The 19,708-nt window shown below is 42.6% G+C and overlaps 1 protein-coding gene across 2 annotated transcripts in view; it reads right to left on the reverse strand.

The window, feature by feature from the left end:
* wdr11 (WD repeat domain 11) overlaps positions 1 to 19,708 on the reverse strand; it is a 229,569-nt gene that overhangs the window by 114,237 nt on the left and 95,624 nt on the right. For both annotated transcript variants that reach the window (XM_029753425.1, XM_029753424.1), the window contains exon 10: positions 6,653 to 6,829. In XM_029753425.1, coding sequence (XP_029609285.1) covers positions 6,653 to 6,829 — 177 coding nt within the window. The remainder of the gene's footprint in view (positions 1 to 6,652; positions 6,830 to 19,708) is intronic.

Consider the following 19,708-nt stretch of genomic DNA (forward strand, 5'->3'; position numbering starts at 1 on the left):
ATCGAACCCACAACCCTGGCGTTGCAAACACCATGCTCTACCAACTGAGCCACAAGGGACCAGAGGATGTTTTGTATAGTTGCCGTTTTTGTGATGCATGTGAAAAAAAAAACGCTGTCAATTGAACGCCGAAATTCCGAACTGTGGAGCAGTTGTTGGGGGAGGTTAAGTGCCTTGCTCAAGGGCACAACGGCGGGCAACGGCATTTAGGATTTCGATACCAGCAACCCTGGCATGCCAGCTCACTTTCTGCCAGATTTTCCCCGTCAGACCCGGGATTTGAACTGGCAACCCTCTGGGGGGAAAAAAATGCTAGATGCTACTTGCTGCTCCTAACTAAACTAAACATAAAGCACTGTTGTGGCAGAAAAAGAGAACCGAAACGAAATAGCACCGTAACAGCAGGTGTGCACACCAGATAACACTCAAGAATATGCAACTTTTCCAAACTGTGATGTATGCAAACCTGCATACATTTCAGTCATTTAGCAGACAATCTTATCCAGAGCGACTTACAGGAGCAATTAGGGATAAGTATCTTCCTCAAGGGCACAGACAGATGTTTCACCTAGTCGTCTCTGGGATTCGACCTTTCGTTTACTGGACGACAAAGCTCTTAACCGCTAGGTTACTTGCTGCATGCACAAACACATATAGGCCTTTACCGAATCCTTCCTAATGTCGTCTAGCTTCAACTAGCTAGCTTCTGACTTTGATGCTGTATGTAATACATAATCATGACTTTTGACAACGTAGGGGCAATGCTCTCTTCTCATATGTCCAGTGTTATTCTACAAACAACCAGACTACCTCATCTCTCTCTCCCTCCCACCCTCCCTCCCTCTCGTCTCCTGCTTTATCTTTATTAACGCAATCTATTCGCCAGGCTGTGGGGTAGTCATCTCAGGGGTGTTAATAATAGAAGAAAATGAACTTTCAGATGAAGAGATCCATCTTTTGCGTCATTTGGAGAGATCACAGAGCCAAATGAGATGAGCTGTCATCTCCTTACCGTAGACCTACATCATAATCCTGCTTTATGTTACACAATCCTTACTGAATCAATAATGCACGAGGGGTTTTGGTATATGGCCAATATACCTTGCTAACGGATATTCTTTATGCACGACACAGCCCTTAGGGTTAGGGTTATATTGGCTATATACCACAAACCCCAGAGGTGCCTTATTGCTATTATAAACTGGTTACCAACGTAATTACACCAGTAAAATTAAATGTTTGTCATTCCTGTGGTATACGGTCTGATATCAGCATTCAGGACTCAAACCACCCAACTTATAAAAATAATTTTAGCACTCAGACATGCTGACATTGTACAGTTTTACATCATAACATGCCTCAAGTAGTCATTTTGTAATTGTGTCTGTGATAAAAATGCATTTAGATTGAAACTGCTGGGGGGAAGTTAGCTAATGTTACCAAACTTCCACCATCAGTCTGAGTTCACCATCTTAGCTAGCTATATTTCAGATGGAGTTAGATCACTAAAAAGCAGCACGCAGACAGACCAGGGCCTGTATTTACAAAGCATCTCAGCAGTCGTTTCACCCCAGGACCCAAGAGGTATTACAGTCAATGCTTATGAATTTACATAAATCAATGACACTAACAATAGTTGAATTGTTCAGCAACATGTGCAGTGCATGCTAACATGGTTTTGGTGATAAATGGTACATAATGTAATGCATACTGTGACACGGCCCCGGATGGTGACCCCGATCTTCAAGCTTCCTGAATGAATACTGGGTCCTTCAGTAGTACCGGAAGCAAGGGCCTTACCTGGGAGCACAGCAACAGTCTCTCTCTCTGGCTCGCAGCCATTCTGTCAACATGTATTGTATGTATAACCACTCAAATTCATTTAAACTGCTACAGATGCAAGCACTGACTTAAATTCACTGTCTACTTGTCCCATTCTTAAATCTTGTCTGGAAAAGGGATATATATATATATATATATATATATTAGTTGACACCTGTGTGATTTGTCTGATTTACATTTTTATTAATGTATTCACTCTGAACATGACTTGCATTTATTTTAGACCTTTTGAATCAAAAGCTCTCAGTATTTGTCTATATGTTTAACTTACCACAGAAGTCAGTAAAAATGTGAAGACCAAAGTGAAACATGCTATGAAAAAGTTAGTTTGTAATCATTTTGTCATGCCAAAATGAGGCCATTGAACAAATTGAGTCCTTCCTCAGGGAATAGTCTGTGGATAGCTGAAAACAGGGTGGCATTTTTTTTATTTTTTATGTACTGCTCTAGAGCTCCACAGCCCAGCTCACTCAACTGGGGATGGACATGTTAGGTTTTTATTAAAGTCTGGGCGACATTTACAGGGAGACAGCATGCGTTTTGGAGTGAGTAGAGTAAATCCAATCCAACCATTGGCCCTGGATAATATGCCATGTCATCACACAAGCAGACTGCCACAGTGAAGAAGGTTTACAACGTGTATCAGGAATACTATTATGAGTGGAGCTTATCTCTCTGTGCTCTGGAGATCACAGGTATTTGGTCACAATCTCTCAGACAGGGAGTTACTCCAGGAGTAGACCGGTGTATTATGCATGCTTCTCCACTCCTTACACTGTATGAGTGGAGTATTAGTTTTTGTAACGGTATCATGCAACGTAAAGAAAAAATAATAATATTATGACTTACTGACATGGAGTGCTCCATGTTCCTGCTGGTAGCATCTCATTCACATACTCATCATGGTTTACCACCACCACAGCTCAGCCCTTTTAATTTTTATTTAACTAGACAAGTCTCTGAGTCAGAATTCTTAACTATTATGCACTATCAAAGTGGAATATATATATTTTTTTTTTAAACATCCAATGCTCGTCTCTGTTCTTTAGGGAGATCATTACTCTTCCCGTTTCTTACTCAAAATCTGTGACAACTTTTTCCACCAATCTGCAGTACGTTTCTAGGGAGGGATCTCCGTTTCTGGGCGGACTAAAGGTGGATTTGGCTCGAAAAGGGGTATACATTCTGTGGAAAATGTAATTCTCTATTGTGTCACCCATAGTCTGAACACTCGTCTCACCCATACTTCGACACATCCACATTTGGAGAAAAGAACTCCCTAAATGTCAATTTACGAAATAATTTCTGAAACTATTGTGGTGTCAAAGTCATTACATGATGCAGTGGGGACGAAAGATAAACCCTTACTCAAGGCCAACTCACATGAAGTGGTGAAGGGACGTGAAGAAAGGTTAATCACACTCAGGCATTCTGACTGCGTGTCCAATAGCGGCCTTGCTCCTCTGTTCTTCTTGACCCTCCAACACTTCTTCCACGTCCGCGGTGCTGCTGACCCGTGTTGGGCCATTCAGGGTATCCTCTTCCCCCTCGCTTGCGTCCTAAAAAAATCTTTGATTTAATCCGAACATGCATCAAGAGAAGACACACTCGAGTGTGGAGGTAGGGTAACCTGTTTTGGGTAGTCTGACGTCAATGCACATCGGTCTACGGCCTTGCCGGGGATTCACTCTCCAGATATACCTCATTCTGTTCATAGTCATTGGAGTGCCGCTCAAACTTATAATCTTCCTCGCTCTGATGTCCTGCTCCAGGTCAGTCTTGAATTTCAATAGTGTGCTCTCCATATTTGTGAGTTTCTCCGAGTCAGTTATTGCTGCGTGCAGTTGTGATCTCCCGCTTGTATCTTCTCATGTATTCCACCCAGTCACTCAGTTATTTCCTGGATAATGAAAGCCATGAGATCAAATGAGCATTTGTTCGTAATTTGGCACCACTGGTCACAGAAATTCTCATCGTCTCTGCCGATTGTGGGTGCCCTCTGGATTCTAAGGCCTCGTGGAATCAATTTCTTCCGCAAAAAGTCAACTGGATCAACTGGATCAACATGATTGTCAAACAAATAGTCTCATCATAATAGGGGCATAATCTTCTGTTGTGAATTCAAATGTCTTATTGAGGTTGAAATCCTCTTAGATTTTATTTTCCATCTCAGGTCCACCTCCATTACGCACCACCAAATGGTGGTGCGTAATGGAGTCTTGCAGTTTGGAGTGCCGTATGAAAAGGACGTACCGTCTATAGAAAAGTTTGTGGTCATACGCACATCCTTAAAAACATAGGCGCTGGGCTAATAAAGAATACTAGTATAAAAGAAGGCCCCCATTTCCCCCCCATCTCCCAACAGTAGGGCCTGCTCCGCTCCTTCTTCCAAAAGTTGAAAGTGCAGTGCCCAGCTGATAATCGCTCCGACAAATGCCACGAAACTGAACCTAAACTATACCGAAACAAATTTCACACATAACAGATGAAATACATTTAAGTTAAGTATGATGGGGAGAAAGGGGGAGAACTGGTGAGTTGATGAGCGAGTGGAAGTGAACAATGCATAATTATGTAATCACCAATTGTGAAAAAAGAACAGGGTGGCCCATTCTATTTTATTGATCCATTATAATTCTAATCTTAAAATGGTATGTATCCTATATTAGTCTACCAAATCAAAGTGGTCTCATCAGTCTACTCTGGCCTACTTGAAATCAAAGTGGTCTCATCAGTCTACTCTGGCCTACTTGAGGTAAGCTACACAGTGAGAGCTTGCGTAATTGTACATGCTGACCGGCTTTCAATGTCTGGGAAAATATCCACATTGGGCAGCAAGTGAGCAAGTGTTGGAGAATGTGGAGATAGAGTTTGTAGAATCTTACCTTGGCAAGGGAAGAAATGTCACCATGGACAATTTCTTCACTGTCATTGACAAACAATTTGCTTGCAAAGAAAACAAGTTTGGCTGGCACCATGAACAACATCTCCACCCTCTCCGAGTTGGGCATCTCCGGCGCGGCCCACGCTTGGATTGCGTCCTACTTGACAGGTCGCTCCTACCAGGTGGCGTGGCGAGAATCTGTCTCCGCACCACGCGCTCTCACCACTGGTGTCCCCCAGGGCTCTGTTCTAGGCCCTCTCCTATTCTCGCTATACACCAAGTCACTTGGCTCTGTCATATCCTTACATGGTCTCTCCTATCATTGCTATGCAGACGACACTCAATTAATCTTCTCCTTTCCCCCTTCTGATAACCAGGCGGCGAATCGCATCTCTGCATGTCTGGCAGACATATCAGTGTGGATGACGGATCACCACCTCAAGCTGAACCTCGGCAAGACGGAGCTGCTCTTCCTCCCGGGGAAGGACTGCCCGTTCCATGATCTCGCCATCACGGTTGACAACTCCCTTGTGTCCTCCTCCCAGAGTGCTAAGAACCTTGGCGTGATCCTGGACAACACCCTGTCGTTCTCCACTAACATCAAGGCGGTGACCCGATCCTGTAGGTTCATGCTCTACAACATTCGCAGAGTACGACCCTGCCTCACACAGGAAGCGACGCAGGTCCTAATCCAGGCACTTGTCATCTCCCGTCTGGATTACTGCAACTCGCTGTTGGCTGGGCTCCCTGCCTGTGCCATTAAACCCCTACAACTCATCCAGAACGCCGCAGCCCGTCTGGTGTTCAACCTTCCCAAGTTCTCTCACGTCACCCCGCTCCTCCGCTCTCTCCACTGGCTTCCAGTTGAAGCTCGCATCCGCTACAAGACCATGGTGCTTGCCTACGGAGCTGTGAGGGGAACGGCACCTCCATACCTTCAGGCTCTGATCAGGCCCTACACCCAAACATGGGCACTGCGTTCATCCACCTCTGGCCTGCTGGCCCCCCTACCTCTGAGGAAGCACGGTTCCCGCTCAGCCCAGGCAAAACTGTTCGCTGCTCTGGCACCCCTATGGTGGAACAAGCTCCCTCACGACGCCAGGACAGCAGAGTCAATCACCACCTTCCGGAGACACCTGAAACCCCACCTCTTTAAGGAATACCTGGGATAGGATAAAGTAATCCTTCTAACCCCCCCCTTAAAAGATTTAGATGCACTATTGTAAAGTGGTTGTTCCACTGGATATCATAAAGTGAATGCACCAATTTGTAAGTCGCTCTGGATAAGAGCGTCTGCTAAATGACTTAAATGTAAATGTAAAATGTAACAAAGAGAGACAGGAGCTTCCTCCCTCTGCGCAAAATAAGGCACCTGCACAGCCGTTGAACTCCACAACAGTGCTGAAGAATAACAAGACAACGGGAAGACAATGAAGAGAAAACTGGAGACTATTACACACTACAACCAAACAAAGGTATCTCAAAGTGTGTCAAGCAAGTGAGCTACAAAAATTGTGTCAACAGCTAAATGAAATTTAACTGATGGCATTGCGTGAAGATGCACACAATAAGCACGAGCTGACAATAGGACTATTTTTGACTGCTGTCATATCAACTTATATTCATTATACTGCCATTATTGCTTTTGTGCCGAGTTTAACACTTTATCAAGGCCACTTGATGCTTATAATGTTTAGGCTACTGATGTTTCATATTTTTTTTTATTTTGACGTTATAAAAAGAAGCTGTTACCGTGTTCCAACACATAGGCTTTCTGTTTCATAGTAAGAATGGATGTTCATTAGCTTGAAAAGGGGTCCATTCAAGTGTTAAAGGGAGATTTGAGGTATGAGCAAGCATCTATCCAGTCGTGTGTGTATTTAAATCCATCCCAAGTACAGGGTCACACTCATCTGCAGTACTCACCCACAGCTAGTAGGGGCTGGTAGTGGTTGATGTTCTTGGTGGTCAGTGGGGGGCACATCCTCAGGGCGAAGGGGGGCAGGGGAAGCCCCGACAGTAGCCCCGTCAATAGGAACTTCAGCTGTACCTCCTGCTGCAGTGTGGGGGGTGGTGGGTCTGCTCCTGAAACCAAACTCTGACCTGGATACACACCAACACACAGGATGGAAAGGGTTAACAGAGATCTCACCGTCTTAGAAGGAGCAGGACTCAATCTCTCTTGGAACTCATTACTGAAAGAATAAATAATTCAGTTATATTTCCCAAGCCACAGTTTACAACCACCATTGCTAGGGGTTGTGTTCAATGGTTGTTGATCATTAGTAGACAACCATTTTCAGGTCTTGCCATATATTTTCAAATAGATTTAAGTTAAAACTGTAACTCGGGACACTCGAGAACATTCACTGTCTTCTTGATAAGCAACTCCAGTGTAGATTTGGTATTGCGCTTTAGGTTATTGTCCTGCTGAAATGTAAATTCACATATTGTGCCTTGTTGTAAAAAGGATGTACGTTTTGGAATAGTTGTACTCTGTACAGGCTTCCTTCTTTTCACTGTGTCAATTAAGTTAGTATTGTGGAGTAACTATAATGTTGTTGATCCATACTCTCTTTTCTCCCATCACAGCCATTAAACTCTGTACATGTTTTAAAGTCACCATTGGCATCATGGTGAAATCCCTGAGCGGTTTCCTTCCTCTCTGCAAAGTGAGTTAGGAAGGACGCAAGTATATTTGTATTAACTGGGTGGATTGATACACCATCCAAAGTGTAATTAATAACTTCACCATGCTCAAAGGGATATTCAATGTCCGCTTTTTTTCTTTTTTTAACCCATTGGTAAGCATTGAAAAACCTCCCTGGTCTTTGTGGTTGAATCTGTGTTTGAAATGCACTGCTCGTCTGAGGGACCTTACAGATAATTGTTTGCGTGGGGTACAGAGATGTGGTAGTCACACAGAGTGGGTCCTTATTATGTGACTTGTTAAGCACATTTTAACTCCTGAACTCATTTACACTAGCCATAACAAAGGGGTTGAAGACTTTTTGACTCAAGACATTAAAGATTGTCATTTTTTATTCATTTGTAGAATAAATTTTTTTTTCGAAAAACATTTCCACTTGGACATTATGGGGTATTGTGTGAAGGCCAGTCACAAAAATCAAAATGTAATCAATTTTAAATTTAGGCTGTAACAACAAAATGTGGACAAAGTCGAGGGGTGTGAATACTTTCTAAAGGCACTGCATGTGATGTAGTGTGCTCTCTGCAGGTTGAGGTCAAGCTCTCCTCCACTTTGAGCCAGGAGAGATTAACATGCATTATTAATATAAGCTGTCTGTGTACATCCAAAGGCCAGCCGTGCTGCCCTGTTCTGAGCCAATTGCAATTTTCCTAAATCCCTCTTTGTGGCACCTGACGGTAGTCCAGGTGCCACACAACTGAACGGTAGTCCAGGTGCGACAAAACTAGGGCCTGTAGGACCTGCCTTGTTGATAGTGCTGTTAAGGTAGAGCAGTGCTTTACTACGGAGATACTTCTCCCCTTCTTAGCTACTATCAATATGTTTTGACCATGACAGTTCACAATCCAGGGTTACTCCAAGCAGTTTAGTGACCAACTTTCTGAATTTCCACATTATTTATTACAAGATATAGTTTAGGGTTTAGTGAATGATTTGTCCCAAAGACAATGCTTGTAGTTTTAGAAATATTTAGGACTAACATTCCTTTACACCCACTCTGAAACTGACTGCAACTCTTTGCAGTTGCTGTGGTAGCTGACATGTACAGTCGTGGCCAAAAGTTTTGAGAATGACACAAATATTAAGTTTCACAAAGTCTGCTGCCTCAGTTTGTATGATGGCAATTTGCATATACTCCAGAATGTCATGAAGAGTGATCAGATGAATTGCAATTAATTGCAAAGTCCTTCTTTGCCATGCAAATGAAGTGAATACCCAAAAAACATTTCCACTGCATTTCAGCCCTGCCACAAAAGGACCAGCTAACATCACGTCAGTGATTCTCTCGTTAACACAGGTGTGAGTGTTGACGAGGACCAGGCTGGAGATCACTCTGTCATGCTGATTGAGTTTGAATAACAGACTGGAAGCTTCAAAAGGAGGGTGGTGCTTGGAATTATGGTTCTTCCTCTGCCAACCATGGTTACCTGCAAGGAAACACGTGCCGTCATCATTGCTTTGCACAAAAAGGGCTTCACAGGCAAGGATATTGCTGCCAGTAAGATTGCACCTAAATCAACCATTTATCGGATCATCAAGAATTTCAAGGAGAGCGGTTCAAATGTTGTGAAGAACATCCAGCAAGCGCCAGGACCGTCTCCTAAAGTTGATTCAGCTGCAGGATCGGGGCACCACCCGTACAGAGCTTACTCAGGAATGGCAGCAGGCAGGTGTGAGTGCAGACTTTTGGAGGATGGCCTGGTGTCAAGAAGGGCAGCAAAGAAATCACTTCTCTCCAGGAAAAACATCAGGGACATGCTGATATTCTGCAAAAGGTACAGGGATTGGACTGCTGAGGACTGCGGTAAAGTCATTTTCTCTGATGAATCCCCTTTCCGATTGTTTGGGGCATCCGGAAGAAAACTTGTCCGGAGAAGACAAGGTGAGCACTACCATCAGTCCTGTGTCATGCCAACAGTAAAGCATCCTGAGACCATTCATGTGTGGGGTTGCTTCTCAGCCAAGGGAATGGGCTCACGCACAATTTTGCCTAAGAACACAGCCATGAATAAAGAATGGTACCAACACATCCTCCGAAAGCAACTTCTCCCAACCATCCAGGAACAGTTTGGTGATGAACAATGCCTTCTCCAGCATGATGGAGCACTTTGCCATAAGGCAGAAGTGATAACTAAGTGGCTCGGGGAACAAAACATTGATATTGTGGGTCCATGGCCAGGAAACTCCCTAGACCTTAATCCCATTGAGAACTAGTGGTCAATCCTCAAGAAGCAGGTTGACAAACAAAAACCCAAATTCTGACAAACTCCAAGCATTGATTATGCAAGAATGGGCTGCCATCAGTCAGGATGTGGCCCAGAAATTAATTGACAGCATGCCAGGGCGTATTGCAAAGGTCTTGAAAAAGAAGGGTAAACACTGCAAATAGACTCTTTGCATTAACTTCATGTAATTGTCAATAAAAGCCTTTGACACTTATGAAATGCTTGTAATTATACTTCAGTATTCCATAGTAACATCTGACAAAAATCTCTCAAGACACTGAAGCAGCAAACTTTGTGAAAATACATTTTTGTGTCATTCTCAAAACTTTTGTCCACGACTGTACATTACTTTACTATATATATATATATATATATATATATATATATATATATATATATATATATATATATATATATATATATATATATTTATTTATTTATTTATTTATTTATTTATTTATTTATTTATTTATTTTGGGCTACCTTTACTTCACTACATTCCGAAAGAAAATAATGTACTTTTTACTCCATACATTCTCCCTGACACCCAAAAGTACTCGTTACAATGACAGGAAAATTGTTCAATTCACAGACAATTGTCCAATTCATGCCTAAGTTTGTTAATTTTGCCAAAGAAAAAATAATTAAAGTCATAGGCAATATCACTTGGTTTTGTGATTAATTAGCCATCTGATTCAATGAATGGAGCTGAATTAGCTTTTTTCCCCTTAAATTTCACTTAAGGTGCTCCAAATCTTTTCAGTATCATTCCGTATGTCATTTATCATCTTTGTTTCCCATTGTAGTTCCTTCTTTTTGTTCAGTTTAGTCACATGATTTCTCAATTTGCAATATGTTTGCAAATCGGTTGTGCAGGCAAACGTTTTTGCCATTCCTTTTGCCTCATCCATCTCAACCACACAATTCATCATCAATCCATGGGGATTTAACAGTTTTTAAAGTCAGTGTCTTAATAGGTGAATGCTTATTAGTAACTGGAATCAGCAATTTCATACATGTGTTAAGTGCATTGTCTGGTTGCTCCTCATTACACACCACTGACCAACAAATACTCTTCACATCAACAACATAGGAATCACTACAAAACTTATTGTATGACCTCTTATACACTATATTAGGCCCAGCATTTGGAACTTTGGTTTTCCTATATATGGCTAATATAAGTGTGATCACTACATCCGATGGATCTGGATACTGCTTTCAAGCAAATTACTGCAGCATAAGATGTCATCAATACATGTTGATGATTTCATTCCTGCGCTGTTTGTAACTACCCTGGTAGGTTGATCGATAACATGAAACAGGTTGCAGGCATTGGTTACAGTTTGAAGATTTTCCTTGAGTGGGCAGCTTGATGAAAGCCAGTCAATATTTAAAATCACCCAGAAAATATGCCTCTGTTGATATCACATAGATGATCAAGCATTTCACATGTTATCCAGATACTGACTGTTAGCACTTGGTCTATATCAGCTTCCCACCAGAATGGGCTTTAGGTGAGGCAGATGAACCTGCAGCCATATTACTGCAACAGTTTTTAACATGAGATCCTCTCTATTCTTTACAGGAATGTGGTTCTGAATATAAACAGCAACACCACCATTGGCATTTCTATTTTTTATGTAAATGTTATAACTATTGTATTGCTACCACTGTATCAAAGGTATTATCTAAGTGAGTTTCAGAGATAGAATATGAATATAATCTGTTACTAGCAAATTAATGATTTCATGAATCTTTTTTATAAAGCTACATATGTTAACATGGGCTATTTTGAGCACTTTTCTTCTGCGATGAATACTTATATTGCTTTACTGGAAAGCTTAGCAGAAGTAGGTATGTTAGTATAGGGTGAGCTGCACACAGTGGACTTCCTCCTAGGGCACACAAGCTCAATGCTAATAGTATAAATCTGGTTCATAAGCACATGATTACTGGGACATACATTAGGGTAATGTACATTTGCTGAAGAATTATGACAATTCTGCGTCAATTTGGTAGGTATTAACTGAGCTGGGCTTGGGTCATTGATAAGTCATTGTCTCAACACAGCCTTATAATGCTGTGAAAGGATCCATGAACCCAAATGACTTGGAAGGATCCCATTCTCCTGATAAAATGTTTTGTTTCCAAAAGGTATCGAAATTGTCAACAAAAGTAACACCCATTGAGCTGCAATAATTACATAGCTAGTAGTGAAAATAAATAATCCTGCTAAAGCGTTAATGCCACGATTCAGAAAGGACCCAGGGCCAGATATGTGTATTTTGTTAGAGTCTAGCAGAGAGTCATTGAGCTCTTTAAAATTCAGTTTCAACTGTTCAGAGTTGCCCTTCATAATGTAATTAAAACCCACATGGAATACAATAGAATTGAATTCCATGTCTGGATGTAGTACATTCGGGAGTAGCTTAGTAATGTAATTTACTCGAGCTCCGGGGTAGGATATTGTTTTTGCATAAGGAACGGTCACGTCTTCCCATGGAGCTGCCCAAAATCACAGCTGGCGAGAAGGACGAGGAAATCCACCCACTCCCATGCTTCACAGGATTCTGAGAACCATTTATGGATGAGCGAGAGGCAGGATAACTTGAGCACGTGGCTCCCGGCGCAGGCCTCTGACAGATGTCGAAGCCCCGCTCGATCCAGAGCAGGGACAGAAGGTTGCCGACGTCGACTTTTAAATCGTACTAGTAGGCACTGCGGCCGCAGACACAGGCACCGCCAGCGACAAAGGTGCAGCAAGATCAGGCTCCAGGACGGCGAAAATATTTGTTGTTTGTATCCTCTCCGGGCCTCTTGTCGGGAGTGTAGACTGCTTTGGGGGAGGCCGCTGTCTTCGGCTTCCACGGCTCGTGACATGCGACCATCGTTGATTGCCTTGCTCCTCTTGCTGTGCTCCTTCGACTCAGCTATCAGATGGGGGAGGCCTGGGCAACACCGGCCAGTCAGATGAAGACAAGGCGTAGATGCATCCAACAAGCGAGAACGCCGTACAGCCACCGGCGTCGAAAATGTAAACATTCCACTCTGCGTTTTCCCCAGTTTCTTACATAGGCTGGCGACCTGTGCAATCAAGGAAGCCATCTCAAGCCTATAATCCTCGGCAAGTAAACAATTGCCGCATTGAAAATTAGAGTGATCCTGTTTGTCCCGAAACAAAGTAGTAGAAACAGCTCCTACAGCGCTGGAACTGTTCATTTACTTCTCCAGAAAAAGAGGGCTCCATTGGACAACTAATTTGGTACCAACTTTGTTAGCTTGATGGCTAGCAGCTTAGCATCTCTGTCAAGCAGGCTTCAACCTCTCTGTGAAGCGGGAAGTTGTGGTCAATGTTCACTTGTCCCTGATGGAGGGTGCTCCAAGTCTCTTATCACTGGCTACATATTAGATGGAGTTTGTTGCTTGTGACCATGGTGCGAGTGAATGGAGTTGGTCTCTCAGTTTAGAAACAGTAGGGTTACAGGTTGTCCCGTGGTTTGTTAAAGTCAGATACTTTTGTAAGGAAAATAATTACCTGAGAAAGAGCAGTGAATTTGACGGTTTTGGTTTTTGACTGGTTTCCGGTTTTAAAAATGGCTTTATCTCAGAGATTAGGGTTTCTGTAGTCAGGTTGGGTAACTGGGGCTCCAGTGCTAATACTGCACATTGTTTTTCTTCAGCTAAGGAAGTTTTATGTAAAATAAATAGAAAAAAGTATAAAAGTTAGGTAGTGGTGACAGTTTTTTTTATTTTGGGGAGATGTGATAGGGGGGCAAGGTTAGTGTTAGGACATAAACAAATACACTATGATACAATTCCACACTCCATCCCCCAGGTGGCAGCAACTTTGTCCAGATGCTCAGCTTGGTTAATAAGCACATCAGGGGCCGCATTTATAACCGCTGTGTAAAATTCACACAATTGTTCTTGGCACCATTTAAAAAGAAATATTGCGATTTATCAGTTATGATTCAGATCCACATTTTGGTACATTTATTTACCATGTATAGTCATATTTTCCCCCAAATATATTTGAATAGCATCTGTTTATAAAGCCATACATACGCATGTTTCCCGTTATAAAATCAGACCTGTCACAAAACCATGGCTCATGAAAGAGCATAAAACGGCTCCTTTCACCTTTTATGGTGACAAGAACGCCCTTTATTTGCACAATAATTTGGAACTATTGGCATTATTAGGCTACGGCATGCAAAAGATATATGGTTGTTCAATATTTTTGACTCAACACCTGGATTATTCTGCTTTGAAAATTGATCAACTTGTAAACTCACTTTTGAGAAAATCGCCTTTGAATATTTTGGTATCTAGTGAAGAGTGCTTCTTTGTCAACACCCACTCAGCATCGTTCATACCCTCTTAAGCTTTAGCCCCACCCATCTCGTTTCACTCTCGGAGTGCACACGTGACGCTCTGGCCAATTATTTGTTTACCTCTGGTGAATATGTAAACAGCATAACCAGCTCTGCTGGCAATTTCATTACGCTTTTTTGCCTGACAGCTTTGAAAGGCAGTTTAGGATACTACAGTGAAAATGGTTAACTTTGTTAAAACAAGGCCCCTAAACTCTCGTGTATTTTCTGCACTATGCAATGATATGGGCAGCGACCATGTAACGCTTTTACAACATACAGAAGTGCGCTGTTATCAAGGCAAAGTATTGACACGTTTTTTTTTTTAATTGAGAGACGAGCTTAAAGTTTACTTTAGTGACACATTTTACACGTGTATCATCGCTTGCATGATGAGTTCCTCACACAACTGGCCGATCTGGGTGATGTTTTTTCTCGTCTGAATTATTCGAATCTAGGATTACAGGGACTCTCCGCAACTATATTCAATGTGCGGGACAAAATTGAGGCTATGATTAAGAAGTTGTTGCTCTTAGGTCTTTCCATCATTGTATGATTTTTTTGTGTGCAAATTAACTCAAGCTTACGGACAATGTCAAATGTGATATAGCGAAGCACCTGAGTGAGCTGGGTGAGCAATTTCGCAGGTACTTTCCAGAAATGGACGACTCAAACAACTGGATTCGTTATCCCTTTCATGCCCTGCCTCCAGTTCACTTACCGATATCTGAACAAAAGAGCCTCAATGAAATTGCAACAAGTGGTTCTGTGAAAATTGAATTGAATCAGAAGCCACTGCCAGATATCTGGACTAGGATGTGCTCAGAGTATTCTGCCTTTGCAAATTGCGCTGTTAAGACACAGATGCCCTTTGCAACCACGTACCTTAAATGTCCATCCCTAACTATTACATTTTCCGACAAGAAATAACTGCCAAAGGGGGTGGTGTTGCAATCTACTGCAGAGATAGCCTGCAGAGTTCTGTACCCAAACAATTCAAACATCTACTTTTAAAAATCCATCTTTCCAGAAACAAGTCTCTTACTGTTGCCGCTTGCGATAGACCACCCTCTGTCTCCAGCTGTGCCCTGGACACCATATGTGAATTGATTGCCCCCCCACTCCCATCCCATCTATCTTCAGAGCTCGTGCTGCTAGGTGACCTAAATGGTGACATGCTTAACACCCCGGCCATCCTACAATCTAAGCTTGACGCCCTCAATCTCACACAAATGATCAATGAACCCACCAGGTACAACCCCAAATCCGTAAACACGGGCACATCACAGATATCATCCTAACCAACTTGCCCTCCAAATACACCTCTGCTGTTTTCAACAAAGATCTCAGCGATCACTGCCTCATTGCCTGCATCCGTAATTGGTCTGCGGTCAAACGACCACCCCTCATCACTGTCAAACACTCCCTAAAACACTTCAGCGAGCAGGCCTTTCTAATCGACCTGGCCAGGGTATCCTGGAAGGATATTGACCTCATCCCGTCAGTAGAGGATGCCTGGTTATTCTTTAAAAGTGCCTTCCTCATCATCTTAAATAAGCATGCCCCATTCAAAAAAAAAATTTGAACCAGGAACAGATATAGCCCTTGGTTCTCTCCAGACCCGACTCCCCTTGACCAGCACAAAAACATCCTGCGGCGTACTGCATTAGCATCGAACAGCCCCCGTGATATGCAACTTTTCAGGGAAGTTAGGAACAAATATACACAGGCAGTTAGGAAAGCTAAGGCTAGCTTTTTCAAGCAGAAATTTGCATCCTGTAGCATAAACTCCAAAAAGGTTCTGGGACACTAAAGTCCATGGAGAATAAAAACACCTCCTCCCAGCTGCCCACTGCACTGAGGCTAGGAAACACTGTCACCACCGATAAATCCACTATAATTGATCATTTCAATAAGCATTTTTCTACGGCTGGCCATGCTTTCCACCTGGCTACCGCTACCCCGGTCAACAGCCCTGCGCTCCCCACAGCAACTCGCCCAAACCTCCCCCACTTCTCCTTCACCCAAATCCAGATAGCTGATGTTCTGAAAGAGCTGCAAAATCTGGACCCCTACAAATCAGCTGGGCTAGAAAATCTGGACCCTCTCTTTCTAAAATTATCTGCCGAAATTGTTGCAACCCCAAATACTAGCCTGTTCAACCTCTTTCCTATCGTCTGAGATTGCCATAGATTGGAAAGCTGCCCGCAGTCATCCCCCTCTTCAAAGGGGGAGACACTCTAGACCCAAACTGCTACAGACCTATATATATTCTACCCTGCCTTTCTAAGGTCTTCGAAAGCCAAGTTAACAAACAGATTACCGACCATTTCGAATCCCACCGTACTTTCTCCGCTATGCAATCTGGTTTCAGAGCTGGTCATGGGTGCACCTAAGCCACGCTCAAGGTCCTAAACAATATCATAACCGCCATCGATAAGAGACATTACTGTGCAGCTGTATTCATCGACCTGGCTAAGGCTTTCGACTCTGTCAATCAAAACATTCTTATTGGCAGACACAACAGCCTTGGTTTCTCAAATGATTGCCTCGCCTGGTTCACCAACTACTTCTCTGATTGAGTTCAGTGTGTCAAATCGGTGGGCCTGTTGTCCGGACCTCTGGCAGTCTCTATTGGGGTGCCACAGGGTTCAATTCTCGGGCCGACTCTCTTCTCTGTATACATCAATGATGTTGCTCTTGCTGCTGGTGATTCTTTGATCCACCTCTACGCAGACGACACCATTCGGTATACCTCTGGCCCTTCTTTGGACACTATGTTAACTAACCTCCAGATAAGCTTCGATGCCATACAACTCTCCTTCCGTGGCCTCCAACTGCTCTTAAATGCAAGTAAAACTAAATGCATGCTCTTCAACCGATCGCTGCCCACACCTGCCTACCCGTCCAGCATCACTATTCTGGACGGTTCTGACTTAGAATACGTGGACAACTACAAATACCTGGGTGTCTGGTTAGACTGTAAACTCTCCTTCCAGACTCACATTAAACATCTCCAATCCAAAATTGAATCTAGAATCTGCTTCCTATTTCGCAACAAAGCATCCTTCACTCATGCTGCCAAACATACCCTCGTAAAACTGACCATCCTACCGATCCTCGACTTGGCGATGTCATTTACAAAATAGCCTCCAACCCTCTACTCAACAAATTGGATGCAGTCTGTCACAGTGTCATCCGTTGTGTCACCAAAGCCCCATATACTACCCACCACTGCGACCTGTAAGTTCTCGTTGGCTGGCCCTTACTTCATACTCGTCGCCAAACCCACTGGCTCCAGGTCATCGACAAGTCTCTGCTAGGTTTAAGCTCCGCCTTATCTCAGCTCACTGGTCATAATAGCAGCACCCACCCGTAGCACGTGCTCCAGCAGGTATATCTCACTGGTCACCCCCAAAGACAATTCTTCCTTTGGCGCCTCTCCTTCCAGTTCTCTGCTGCCAATGACTGGAATGAACTGCAAAAATCACTAAAGCTGGAGACTCTTACCTCCCTCACTAGCTTTAAGCACCAGCTGTCAGAGCAGCTCACTGATCACTGCACCTGTACATAGCTCAACTATAAATAGCCCATCCAACTACCTCATCCCCATACTGGGGCAGCAGCGTAGCCTAGTGGTTAGAGCGTTGGACTAGTAACCGAAAGGTTGCAAGATCGAATCCCTGAGCTGACAAGGTACAAATCTGTCGTTATGCCCCTGAACAAGGCAGTTAACCCACTGTTCCTAGGCCGTTATTGAAATTAAGAATTTGTTATTAACCAGGTAGGCTAGTTGAGAACAAGTTCTCATTTGCAACTGCGACCTGGCCAAGATAAAGCAAAGCAGTTCGACACATACAACAGAGTTACACATGGAATAAACAAACACACAATCAATAACAGTAGAAAAAATCTATATACAGCATGTGCAAATGAGGTACGATAAGAGAGGTAAGGCAATAAATAGGCCATGGTGGCAATGTAATTACAATATAGCAGTTTAACACTGGAATGGTAGAATGTGCAGAAGATGAATGTGCAAGTAGACATACTGGGGTGCCAAGATAAATAAATACAGTATTGTTTTTAATTTGACCTTTATTTTAACTAGGCAAGTCAGTTAACCTCTCTAGGGTATGTGGGACGAAATCGTCCCACCTACTCAACAGCCAGTGGAATCCCGTGGCGCGATATTCAAATACCTTAGAAATGCTATTACTTCAATTTCTCAAACATGACTATTTTGCACCATTTTAAAAGACAAGACTCTCGTTAATCTAACCACACTGTCCGATTTCAAAAAGACTTTACAACGAAAGCAAAACATTAGATTATGTCAGCAGAGTACCCAGCCAGAAATAATCAGACACCCATTTTTCAAGCAAGCATATAATGTCACATAAACCCAAACCACAGCTAAATGCAGCACTAACCTTTGATGATCTTCATCAGATGACACTCCTAGGACATTATGTTACACAATACATGCATGTTTTGTTCAATCAAGTTCATATTTATATCAAAAACCAGCTTTTTACATTAGCATGTGACGTTCAGAACTAGCATACCCACCGCAAACTTCCGGTGAATTTACTAAATTACTCACGATAAACGTTCACAAAAAACAAATTATTTTAAGAATTATAGATACAGAACTCCTTTATGCAATCGCTTTGTCCGATTTTAAAATAGCTTTTCGGCAAAAGCACATTTTGCAATATTCTGAGTAGATAGCTCGCCATCACGGGCTAGCTATTTTGACACCCACCAAGTTTGGCCCTCACCAAACTCAGATTTACTATAAGAAAAATTGGATTACCTTTGCTGTTCTTCGTCAGAATGCACTCCCAGGACTTCTACTTCAATAACAAATGTTGGTTTGGTTAAAAAAAAAATCCATAGTTATGTTCAAATATCCTCTGTTTTGTTTGTGCGTTCAAGACACTATCCGAAGGGTGACAAAGGGTGACGCGCCCGACGCGTTTCGTGACAAAAAAATTCTAAATATTCCATTACCGTACTTCGAAGCATGTCAACCGCTGTTTAAAATCAATTTTTATGCAATTTTTCTTGTAAAAAAGCGATAATATTCCGACCGGGAAACCCTGTTTTCGTTCAAAGACGAAAAAATAAAAACATGGTGTCGGCGCGTGCACGCGCCCCCAGTCTCATTGTTCTCTGATCGACCACTATCCAAATGCGCTACTGTTTTTCAGCCATGGCCTGCAAAGTCATCATTCAACGTTTTGCGCCTTCTGAGAGCCTATGGGAGCCATAGGAAGTGTCACGTTACAGCAGAGATCCTCAGTTTTCAATAAAGAGAGTGTAGAAGGCCAAGAAATGGTCAGAGAGGGCACTTCCTGTAAGGAATCTTCTCAGGTTTTTGCCTGCCATATGAGTTCTGTTATACTCACAGACACCATTCAAACAGTTTTAGAAACTTTAGGGTGTTTTCTATCCAAATCAAACAATTATATGCATATTCTAGTTTCTGGGCAGTAGTAATAACCAGATTAAATCGGGTACGTTTTTTATCCGGCTGTGCAAATACTGCCCCCTACCCTAGAGAGGTTAAATAAAGGTGAAATAAAATAAAACCTATATGAGAGTGGATTTTTGGCCCTCGCTAGCATGAAAACTAAATACAGGCAGACTGTGTGTGAAAAATAAT

This window comes from Salmo trutta, chromosome 5, assembly GCF_901001165.1.
Source record: "Salmo trutta chromosome 5, fSalTru1.1, whole genome shotgun sequence".
Classification (NCBI taxonomy): domain Eukaryota; kingdom Metazoa; phylum Chordata; class Actinopteri; order Salmoniformes; family Salmonidae; genus Salmo; species Salmo trutta.